Genomic DNA, 12,673 nt, shown 5'->3' on the forward strand with positions numbered 1-12,673 from the left:
ATTCCATGGTGGAATCAAATTGTGAAGCTACCATTTCTCTATACTTGTTTCACTGAATTCAGGCTTTTTATTAATTCCCAAAGCCACAAGTGTCTAAACTCCAGCCCCTTCATATACAGTCTTTTACAAACATTTGTGAAATAATGATTAATTATAAAGAGATCACTGAATTCAAGCGTAGTTCTGTGATAGGATGCCACCTTTCGTAAAATGTCTTCCCTCTTAAATATTCAACAAGCAAGCCTTATACTCCCAAGAGCAATGGCAAGTTCTGGATGGAGTGGTGTAAAGCATGCCGCCACTGAACCCTTCAGCAGTGGAAACTTGTTCTGTGGCGTGACAAATCGTGCTTCTTTATCTGGAGTCTGATGGATGTGTCTTAGTTTGGTGAAATTCAGGAGAACATTACGTGTCAACATTACGAGAACATACTATTTTGGACAATAGTACGATTCCAACTTTGTGGAAACCGTTCAGTTCCAGTGTGACTGTGCAGCAGTGTACATAGGTCCATAAAGGCATGGTTGGGTGAGTTTGGTGAGGAAGAACTTGCCTTTGGAGACTGAGATCCTTGCTTTCTCATTCAATATCTTTGTCTGACCTTACAAATGTTTCTCTTGGTGAGTGGGAAAAAGTCCCATAAATACCATCCAAAATCTTGTATAAAGCCTTCCCAGAAGTGTGGTAGCTTATATAGCTACAAAGAGAGGGTCAACTCCATATTCATGCCCATGGATTCATAATGGGATGTCCTAAAAGTTCCTGTAGATGTAATGTGTAGGTGTTCTAATACTTTCATCCATATACTATATAGCAAATACAAAAATGTTTGAAAAATGAACCTAGAGTACTAATTTCCAATAAAAAGTCTGACATTACATTGGAAAGTCTGTGTTATTGTCACCATGCTCTCATTATCGGCTCCAGATTGCTTCTACGGCTACAATTCCATATTGCCATATAATGAAAATGGAAACAATCCAATTCCTGGGCAGATATTTCCTGGTGCTCGCCTCCACTCTCCACATTTTATTAAACCACCGATCTCATGCCCATTATAAATGCTATCACAATGTCCATAGATCAGGAGGAGATTAGGACATTTCACTTAGACACTGTGACTCTACGATTCTGTCTTCGTCTCAGTATATGTTGTGGTGGGCCGCTCTTTTGGTTATGTCCATTTCCAGAAAAGCACGTTGGTGCCAGAAGTATCCATAAATAAAGTAAGACACATGTCCAACAGGATGCCACCTTGATCCAAAATGTAGCCCAACTTCCATGCGTGAACACAGTCTCCAGGGAAGAGTTCTCGTAGCTGCAATCATAAAGCATTGCATGAGAATACACAATTGTCAAACATTAGTCACAGTGATACTTAAACATTAGTCACAATGAGGTGTTCACGTGGCCAATTAGCCATGTTGTGTATGACTTTATATACATACTAACCACAGCACTTCTGAACATTTGTTTTGCCCTTTGGCCACGCTATGTAATTCAATGCTCAGAAAGTGCATAGATTTGCGGATACTTGCTGCAAAGTTCACATCACAACAAGCAACACATAGTAAAAAAAATCATTCCACCCTTCAGACAAATAATGAAACTGGGATGTAGCCAACTCCATGTGTTCTTTTTTTCTATGCGATGCTGGGGAGGATACGATGTGCGATAGGTACATGCTGTCTTTATCACACAGCTGGACACAGCCCAGAGTGTGTTGGTCAAGTCAAAATGTATGTATTATGATGGAAAGTAAAAACACCAACCTACAATTTGTAACATATTACTGTATTCCAGCAAACCTAACAAATTATACCAATGTACGTGGATGTTAACCATCTGCACCCTATTGATGGCCTGTCTTCACATAGTCTATAGTCTATTGTGTATAAAAGGGGACAGGGCCGGACTGGGACAAAGAAGCCGCACTGCCACACAAACCCCACCAGCCCACATACTATAACACTACCCCCACACCCGATCAGTGGATTTTGCTATACTTTGTCGTGCCCCTCAACACTTCTCCTAAAGGCGTTATTTGAACAGCCACTGTGACCATTTACATGGTGCTCTTTAGATCTCCAGTTCTCGTGATCATGGGGGTCCCAACGGTCGGACCCCAGCAACTGCAAAGTTCTTGGGATAGGGGATTACTTGGCCTAATCCATTTCAATGGGTTTTCCAATATTTTATTCTCCCATAGGAATACTGAAAATAATAAACCAATATTAACCCTCCCAAAGACCAATGTCGTCTCTCCAACAACGGGACAGGAGTGGTACTGTGCAGTGTATATATACAGGACAGGAGGAGTGGTACTGTACTGTGCAGTATATATACAAGACAGGAGGATAAGTGGTGCTGTGCAGTGTATATATACAGGACAGGAGAGGTGGTACTGTGCAGTGTATATATACAGGACAGGAGAGGTGGTACTGTGCAGTGTATATATACAGGACAGGAGAAGTGGTGCTGTGCAATGTATATATGCAGGACAGGAGAGGTGGTACTGTGCAGTGTATATATACAGGACAGGAGGAGTAGTGCTGTGCAATGTATATATGCAGGACAGGAGAGGTGGTACAGTACAGTGTATATACACAAGACAGGAAAAGTAGTACTGTGCGGTGTATACAGTTGTGCTCAAAAGTTTACATACCCTGGCAGAATTTTTGCTTTCTAGGCCTTTTTTTCAGAGAATATGAATGATAACACTAAAATTTTTTCTCCACTCATGGTTTGTGATTGGGTGAAGCCATTTATTGTCAAACTACTGTGTTTTCTCTTTTTAAATCATGACAACCCAAAACATCCAAATGACCCTGATCAAAAGTTCACATACCCCATTTGTTAATACTGTGTATTGCCTCCTCTAACATCAATGACAGCTTGAAGTCTTTTGTGGTAGTTGCGGATGAGGTTCTTTATTTTCTCAGGTGGTAAAGCTGCCCACTCTTCTTGGCAAAAAGCCTCCAGTTCCTGTAAATTCCTGGGCTGTCTAGCATGAACTGCATGCTTTAGATCTTCCCAGCGTGGCTCAATGATACTGAGGTAAGGAGACTGAGAAGGGCAATCCAAAACCTTCACTTTGTTCTGCTGTAGCCAATGACAGGACGACTTGGCCTTGTGTTTTGGATCGTTTTCATGTTAAAACGTCCAAGTATGTCCCATGCGCTGCTTCCGGGCTGATGAATGCAAATTTGCCTCCAGTATTTGCTGATAACATGCTGCATTCAACTTTTCTTCAACTTTGACCAAGTTTCCTGTGCCTTTGTAGCTCACACATCCTCAAAACATCAGCGATCCACCTTTACAGTCAGAATGGTGTTCCTTTCATCATAGGCCTTGTTAACTTCTCTCCAAATGTAACGTTTATGGTTGTGGACATAAAGTTCAATTTTAGTCTCATCACTCCAAATTACCTTGTTCCAGAAGTTTTGAGGGTTGTCTCTGTGCTGTTTTGTGTATTGGTGGTGAGATACTTTGGGGCATTTGTGCAGTAATGGCTTTTTTCTGGCGCCTCGACCATGCAGCCCATTTTTCTTCAAGTGCCTCCTTATTGTGCATCTTGAAACAGCCACACCGCTAGTTTTCAGAGAGTCCTGTATTTCAGCTGATGTTATTTGTGAGTTTTTCTTTACATCCCGAACAATTTTCTTTGCAGTTGTGGACATTTTTGTTGGTCTACCTGACCGTGGTTTTATTTTTACAGAGTCCCTGATTTTCCATTTGTTAATCACAGTTTGAATGCTGCCGAGTGGCATTATCAATTCCTTGGATATCTTTTCGTATTCCCTTTCCTGTTTTATACAGTTCAACTACCTTTTCCCGTAGATCCGTTGACAATTCTTTTGCTTTTCCCATGACTCACAATCCAGAAATGTCAGTGGATGGATGAAAGATGCAAGAGTCTGTCTGGATCCCAAACAGTCAGCTTTTATACACACACACTGATTACAAGCAAACAGGTCACAGGTGAGGATGTTACCGTTAGTAGCCATTCAAACCCAACCCTCAACTTATGTGCATGTTATCAGTGCAAAATCACCAGGGTATGTGAACTTTTGATCAGGGATATTTGGATGTTTTGGGTTGTCATTATGATTTAAAAAAAGAAAACACAGTAGTTTGACAATAAATGGCTTCACCCAACCACTAACCATGAATGAAGAAAAAGGTTTGGTGTTATCATTCATATTCTCTGAACAAGAAGGCCAAGAAAGCAAAAATTCTGCTGGAGTTTGTAAACTTTTGAGCACAACTGTACCAATTACTTTTTTTAGAGTAATTTCTGTAGCTTAATCGGATGCAGACTGCCATGTTATTGCACATATGTGGGAAATGGGTGGACCCTGATTGGCATGGCTCTTTGACAGTCTTTAGAATTGTCATCTGAGCTTTACAAGGTGTACCTAATGAACACTGTTGTGCAATTCTTGTCAAGTCTCTGCAGATTCAAAACAGACTTGATCCAAAGATTATGTTATTATGGGATATTTCATGGTAATTACAGACACGATAATTATCACACACCTCATGTAACAGATACATTTATACTATTTTTGTAAAAGGAAGAACATTTTTCAAGCCAAATGTTCTGACCTGATGTGACAAACAACCTGCGATTCCCTTTAGTCTTTACTTTAGAGATTGTAATGCAATTCTAGATAAAAGAACAAAACCGGCTACAGTGGTACATGGTATTACACCACTTACATTCCTGAATGGTTTCCAAATCAGAACCAACAAAGGAACACTGGGCATTAAGAGACATTATTATGAGACAAGTTGCTGCTATTGCTTAATCAACATGTAAGAAGAGAATGTCAATAAGTGGCGCAAATGACATATAAGGGCTCTCCTAGCTTGGATCTAAGCATATTGTAAATCACAGTGAGTTATTTCTCAGTAGGCCCTTCATGCAGCCCAGCAAGGAGACTAAGCACCTGGGAATGTTCGGAATGCGCACCTGAACCAGTTGGTTAGCGTCATCATCACATAGAGAGAGGCGAGCACAAATACAAAGTGGAAGAAGGAGTAGCTGTAGATCACTCTCTCATGCTCATCATGTATAACTGTCTGTCCACCTCCAGTGGCCACGTCCTCCTCATGGTTCTTCTGCCCTGCTAGAGAAGAATTAATGATGATCCATTCTTCATGCAGCATGATCTACGCTATACCTATTGCTGGCACAATATCCCACAAAACCATCAAAGTAATAGCTAAGCATATTTGACTTGAAACATAGTCAAAAGGCCCTTGTAAAGTAAAATGAGTTGGCCTCAAATTATCATTGTTTTGCGAGTAATTCTCTCCAGTATTTCTCACCTGTCTGAAGAGAAGATAATAATCCAATTGTCCTGTGACGCGTCTAACTCTGCTACATCTAGATGGAAGACTGCACTGTTGCATGATGCGACAATACAGCCTGCCATCCAGCAGAGACACTGAGCTCTGCATGCATGTTCATCTCAGTGCGTCATGGTGATGTGCTAAAGATGAGCAGAGTTGATATCCAATTAACTAATTTGACCTCACTGACGTCACCACGAGAAATTGGATTATTATCTTCTGGTCGGACAGGTGAGGAATTTCGTTGTTTATTATTTTAATTCTTTTACAGGGGACCCTGGCTTCAGTGGATTGGGTGTAAGGTGAGTATAACTATTGTTGGTTACCGTATTTTTCGGATTGTAAGATGCTCCGGATTATAAGACGCACCCCAAATTTTGAGGAGAAAAATAGAAAAATATTTTATAATAAATTGGTGGTGCTTCTTATAATCCTTGCATCTTATTGCTTACCGGGGGTGGTGGCTGCAGTGAAGCAGGGTCCCAGGGTCGCTGCTGTAGAAGGCAGGAGTGGGGTGATGCTCCAGGCCGCAGGCAGGGATGAGTGGGGGCTCCGATGTGTGGCGTTCTGCTACGGGGATCTTGTGCTGCTGCGGGGTGCTTGTGCTGCTGCCGGGTGTCTCCGGGTGCCTGGCGGTTGCTGTCCGTTGCTGCGGGTGTCTCCGGTGCCCAGCGGTGCTGCGTGGGTGTCCGGCGCTGCCCGGGGCTCTGCTGACATTTTGCAACAGGCCACAGCCCCGGCACTTCCAGGGTTCCACGTGTGCTGGTCTCTGGGAATATGGCCGCAGCCGGGGGCGGCGCATGCGCTGATGGTGATCTCAGGATCAAGATCTCGAGAGATGAGATTTCAGCGCATCGGAGACACCCACAGCAACGGCCAGCAACAGCCGGGCACGCGGAGACACCCGGACCCCTCCCCCCTCGGTAAGGCATGTTCGCTTTCTAAGGCTACTTTCACACTGGCATTTTTTGCCAGACGTCACAATGCGTCGTTTATGGCAAAAAACGCATCCTGCAAAGTTGTTTGCAGGATGTGTTTTTGCCCCATAGATTAACATTAGCGATGCATTGCGACGCTTTGCCACACGTTGCAACCGTCGTGCGACGGTTGCGCCGTGTTGTGGCAGACCGCCGGGAACAAAAAACGTTACTTGTAACGTTTTTTGCTCCTGACGGACCGCTTTTTCCGACCGCGCATGGGCGGCCGGAACTCCGCCCCCACCTTACAATGGGGCAGCGGATGCGCCGGAGAAATGCATCCGCTGCACCCGTTGTGCAGTGCGTCAAACGCTAGCGTCGGAATCTCTGCCCGACGCATTGCGACGGGGAGATTCCGACGCTAGTGTGAAAGTAGCCTTAGACGCACCCCCATTTTCCCCCCAAGTTTGGGGGGAAAAAGTGCATCTTACAAAGTGAAAAATATGGTAAGTTATAGTCAATAGAGCGGGGGGGCTGTAATGGGCGCAGCAAGAAGGAAGCCCCCACATGACTGCGTTGAGGAGGAGTGGAGAGTTTTAAAAATAAATAGGTATTGTCCCGGGATTGGTGGGGTTATGAATGGGGGGGCGTTTTTGTTGGGACAAGGAGGCGGGGGCTAGGGAAAAGTGCGGGAAGGGATCATTATTGCGGTGCCAGTGGAATAGAGAAGCCCACCCACCCTACCTTTTTTCGTGATAATTTGAGCAGAGCACACTTTTAGGTGGGGGTAGCGGTGTGGGTAGCTTTTTTGTTTTCTGTTTTGTTCCAGTCCAGGGGGGGAAAGAATTTTGTTATTATTGTCACAGTGGTGGGTTGGCGGGGGGTGGTGTTCTTCGAGTTGGTGATGATGCTTATGGGGTTGATCTGGCTTTTGTTACGGGCTCTGGACGGGGAGTTTACCTCGGGAGCTTTGGGGTTTGTTTGCCCGAAACGGGTTACATGGTGCCCTCGAGCTGGTGGTTACGGCTGAGGGTAAAAAAAAGTGTTTTTGGTTAAAATTTTGTGGTGGCTTTCTGCCTATTGTGAGCCAGATTTTTTAGCTCCAAGAACCCTCCCCTCAAGGTTTTTTACATTTGCAATGGTATACATGTTGTTGTTCATGTAATTGTTTGTTTAATAAAAAATGGCCGCTGTGGCCAAATTATCCAAAGAAATTAATGTGTTTCGTTTTAATTTCAATGGTGGGCAAGCGGAGTTTGTTAGGGGCAAGGTAGTTGGGGCGGAAGATTACCTACGGAAAGGACCCAGTATTGGTGATACGCGGTCATGGAGTCTGTGTTATTTGATACAATAAAGGACTTTATTCTGGGTGTTATTTTCCTCACAATTTGACTATGAGATTTGAAATGGGGGTGTCTTATAGACGCCTCTCCATTACTAATCTCTGGCCTGATGTCACCTGACAATAAAAAGGTGACATCAACCTCAATACTATCATCCCAATTGCCACCACACAGGGCAAGTGGTAAGAGTGAGGCTAAGTGCCAGATTTGACAAATCTTATGGATTCGACATTTCTCAGCGTCTGAGAGCTGATGTGTGTAGTCTGGGACACGGCTATTAATATCAGCCTGCAGCTGTCTGCCTAGCCTTTGCTGGTTATTAATTATAGGGGGACTCTACTTCATTTTTTTGGGGATCCCCCATTTTAATAACCAGTAAATGCTACGTATAAAGCTGTGAGCTGATATTAATAGCCTGGAAAGCTCCAAGGGTATTACCCCCTTCTCTGACTATAAATATCTGCTCCCAGCTGTCTGTTTTCCCTCTCCCGGTTAATAAAATTTTAAGGGATCCACGCCATTTTTTTCAGAAATAATTTATTTACTAATAAAATACATGTACAGTAAGCTACACAAGCACTGTAGAAATTATATTTGTCACTGACAACTATATATCTATTTTGTAAATGTAAATCAGATGCCATTCGGATGCTAGGTGACAAAAATCACATTGTACTCGCAAGAAAATCGCATGACACTTGCATGACACTCGTCCCACTTTTCTGGACTGATATTGGATCTTTTTTTTACGGTGATGAGCCCTTTAAAGGGGAATGCTGGCGCCACTCATCTGCGCTGGAGAAGAGCAGTGTTAATAATGTTGCAGTTGCACAAACCTACCGAGACGAGTGCACAATCAGCAGTTTTCGTGCACATGTCCTATTCTAATGAACAGAACACGCACCGGATACTTGCAGAACGTGCAGCCTTCTCAGCAGACATGTAGGATACTGCTCACCTCCAATGTGGAAGTGAGAGGCAACAAAGAAAGAACATTTAATTTTTTTTGTACAACCAATACACTGTGTCTGAGCTTTCTTGCACTTTGTTGACGGAACAGTTCCTAGTTTTGCCATCTTCAGTGCACATTCCAGTGAAAACAAGGAGGACCACTGCATGAACAGATAGTTCTGCTGTATGCAATAAATCAATGAAACAAAAACAACACTGCTCCACACAACTAGTATAACAAGTGTTTACTACAAATTCCACACAAAATGTGAATTTAACCGAGTGCAGTAATGCTTTTGCTTGTTTGGTTTACTGCAAACAGCAGAAAGTTTGTAAATTTTGCTAATACAAAGTGGGGGAACAATTTTTACTATGTATGTAGAAAAATATTTAGAATTGAGTCTTCAGTGGTTGATACCTTTTAATGGCTAACTGAAAAGATTGTAACAAATTGCAAGCTTTCGAGACTACTCAGTCATCAGGCAAAGACTAAAACAAATTCTGAAGCATCACATATTTATGCACAACATAGTATAGAAAAAAAAGGAAAAACCATGGATAAGACAGGTGACATGAAGCAGAATTACCTTGAGTGATAAACAGTTATGTACTATGTATGTATAAAGAAAACATACAGTGAAAATTGTTCCCACACTTTCCCAATTGCAAATTAGTTTTTTTTAGCAAAATAATATATATATATTTATGAAACTTGATGAACAATTAACCAAATAGTGAATCATAACCAGCAATCGGCACAATATAGGAGACTGTTAGTTTACTAGAGTGTTAGTCAGAAGTTTCTTCACTAGAGTAATAAATAACTGCTCAAAGATCAGCTAAAATGACTGGACGCTCACAGTCAACAATCAAAGGACAATTCCTACTTCATATATATGTGTGACAAATGTAAAGAATACAATAAACTTGGACCCTTCCCTTCTCCATCTCTAAAGCGGAGGTAGCCTATAGGGGCAGCCGCCGATTTCAGGTGAAGGAACACTAGGAATATCCCTATTAGAAAATGACCTGCAAAAACTGTAAGTGCCATGGTGATGAGCTGTTATTATATGAATGATAAACGGCAGCCCTTTACATCATAAATTGTACGTGGGTAATTGTTTGGATACAAGTACACATAAAAGAAGAAGAAAAATGTGATCACCTCCTTCCATATCTTCCTCAGGACAGCAGAAGCAGCAGGACGCTTTCTACAAATAAGATGGAAAAATGAAGGCAAGCTATAGATAATCTAGTCTTCCACATTACAATCTGTGTATCACAGCGCAGGTAACTAAAGAAAAGGGAGGCAAAACGTGAAATCGGGTCTTATCCTGTGAAGGATTTAATCTAGGTAAGAATAAGGGTACCGTCACACTATACGATTTACCTACGATCACGACCAGCGATATGACCTGGCCGTGATCGTAGGTAAATCGTAGTGTGGTCGCTGGGGAGCTGTCACACAGACAGCTCTCCAGCGACCAACGATGCCGAGGTCCCTGGGTAACCAGGGTAAACATCGGGTAACTAAGCGCAGGACCGCGCTTAGTTACCCGATGTTTACCCTGGTTACAAGCGTTAAACTAAAAAAAAAAAAACAGCACATACTTACATTCTGGTGTCCGTCAGGTCCCTTGCAGTCTGCTTCCTGCACTCAGTGACTGCCGGCCGTAAAGTGAAAGTGAAAGCACAGCCGCTGTGCTCTGCTTTCACTTTACGGCCGGCAGTCACAGTGCGGGAAGCAGAGACGGCAAGGGACCTGACGGACACCAGAATGTAAGTATGTGCTGTTTGTTTGTTTTTTAGTTTTACGCTTGTAACCAGGGTAAACATCGGGTTACTAAGCGCGGTCCTGCGCTTAGTTACCCGATGTTTACCCTGGTTACAAGCGAACGCATCGCTGGATCGCATCGCTAGATCGCTAGATCGGTGTCACACACACCGATCTAGCGATGACAGCGGGAGATCCAGCGATGAAAGAAAGTTCCATACGATCTGCTACGACGTACGATTCTCAGCAGGATCCCTGATCGCTGCTGCGTGTCAGACACAGCGATATCGTAACGATATCGCTGGAACGTCACGAATCGTACCGTCGTAGCGATCGAAATGTTATAGTGTGACGGTACCCTAAGGGACCTGCTCACCTGGGGGTTGTTAAACCCACAACCAATCAAACAAGGTAGATCAGCTGCTGCAGGACCCTCAGACTGGGAAATCCCATCGTGTTAAACATTTGGTAAGAGAATAGGGACGATAGTTGACGTTATCTACAGTACAGACCAAAAGTTTGGACACACCTTCTCAGTATATAATTCCACATGTGTTAATTCATAGTTTTGATGCCTTCAGTGTGAATGTCCAGTTTTCATAGTCATGAAAATACAGAAAAATCTTTAAATGAGAAGGTGTGTCCAAACTTTTGGTGTGCACTGTATGTTGGATGTAAAAAACCAAGGGACAGTAGTAAATTTGACCAAGTGGTTTACTGTCTACGTTGAACTAACTACTTCATCAGGAGACCTCCGATATCTTGCATCCAACTTTGGCAGCACAGACCACCACCCCTATTCTCCTACCAATTGCATTGCAGTGCAGGAGATATATTTGTGCACTGTTCTCTTGCTGTTTAATTTACCACAATAATTCTTCAATTGGATGTGATGATCTGAACTAGCAGTGAACCTCCTAAAATCCTGAGCTCACTGAATCATTACTCACCAGGAAGGAAATGTGAGAAAATGACTCCAAGCGATAACAGGTTATGGAGTTTCTAACTGCACCAAAATGTATTTCTTTCCAATACAGAATAATAGTTACGAACCTGGAACTCATACGTGTAAACCTTAATCATCCACATTGGACCAAACATCTCAGCCAAGTAGGAGGCTTCATTGCTGTAAACATATGAAAATACATGTAACATTAGCGATTGCGACATTGGCCCAAGGTTTCATCTCAAATTTTCTGGAACTTATGAAATGTTAATCATATAAGATACATAAACTCTTGCAATGTGTAACTGCTCAGAATGTATCTAATATAAGAAAAGAAAAGCAACATTGCTAATAGTCTTACTCAAAATAGCCAACTGTTAAGTGTATGCAGATCTTCTCCAGACGTACAGGTGCGTCTCACAAAATTAGAATATCAAAAAGTTAATTTATTTCAGTTCTTCAATACAAAAAGTGAAACTCATATATTATATAGAGTCATTACAAAGAGAGTGATGTATTTCAAGTGTTTATTTCTGTTAATGTTGATGATTATGGTTTACAGCCAATGAAAACCCAAAAGTCGTTATCTCAGTAAATTAGAATACTTTATAACACCAGCATGAAAAATGATTTTAAAATCAGAAATGTTGGCCTACTGAAATGTATGTTCAGTAAATGCACTCAATACTTGGTCGGGGCTCCTTTTGCATCAATTACTGCATCAATGCGGCGTGGCATGGAGGCCGATCAGCCTGCGGCACTGCTGAGGTGTTATGGAAGCCCAGGTTGCTTTGATAGCAGCCTTCAGCTCGTCTGCATTGTTGGGTCTGGTGTCTCTCATCTTCCTCTTGACAATACCCCATAGATTCTCTATGGGGTTAAGGTCAGGCGAATTTGCTGGCCAATCAAGCACAGTGATACTGTTGGTTTAAACCAGGTATTGGTATTTTTGGCAGTGTGGACAGGTGCCAAGTCCTGCGAGAATTAAATCTCCCAAAAGCTTGTATGTGTCTCGCTGGTGACAGACTATAAACACACCCTGTGGTTCAGCCAGATCCTGAAGTCTCTTTGTTTTTAGATTAGCGAGAATGGAAAGAATAACACATGACTAGCAAAGTAGCTAGAAAATTAAAGGGTTTATCCAGGACCTTTATTATTTTTGTATATGGGGCTAAGAACTAACAGGCAGGTATTTACTACCTACCTTCCTGTTTTGCCATGCGATGATGTCTGCCAGCCCAGAGTGGTCAGAGGTCTCTTCTGCCAGCGACTCCCCTGATTGCACCAACATCACAGTGACACAGCAGAGTTTTCCCTTCCGCTCTGCTCAGCTGATGGGGGTTATACTGAGTTAATACTGGCTCCCTACTGCCTCACCGTGTAG

General features: G+C 42.6%; 1 protein-coding gene across 1 annotated transcript in view; it reads right to left on the reverse strand.

Moving 5' to 3' along the window:
• Window positions 1–1,012: 1,012 nt before the first annotated feature.
• SERINC4 (serine incorporator 4) overlaps window positions 1,013–12,673 on the reverse strand; it is an 83,953-nt gene continuing 72,292 nt past the window's right edge. Inside the window, exons 9-11 of the mRNA XM_069762403.1 lie at window positions 11,351–11,469; window positions 4,976–5,129; window positions 1,013–1,318 (exon numbers count right to left, since the gene is read on the reverse strand). Of these exons, the coding sequence (XP_069618504.1) occupies window positions 1,105–1,318; window positions 4,976–5,129; window positions 11,351–11,469 (487 nt within the window). The 3' untranslated portion in view covers window positions 1,013–1,104. The remainder of the gene's footprint in view (window positions 1,319–4,975; window positions 5,130–11,350; window positions 11,470–12,673) is intronic.

The sequence above is a fragment of the Ranitomeya imitator genome, chromosome 4 (genome assembly GCF_032444005.1).
Source record: "Ranitomeya imitator isolate aRanImi1 chromosome 4, aRanImi1.pri, whole genome shotgun sequence".
Classification (NCBI taxonomy): domain Eukaryota; kingdom Metazoa; phylum Chordata; class Amphibia; order Anura; family Dendrobatidae; genus Ranitomeya; species Ranitomeya imitator.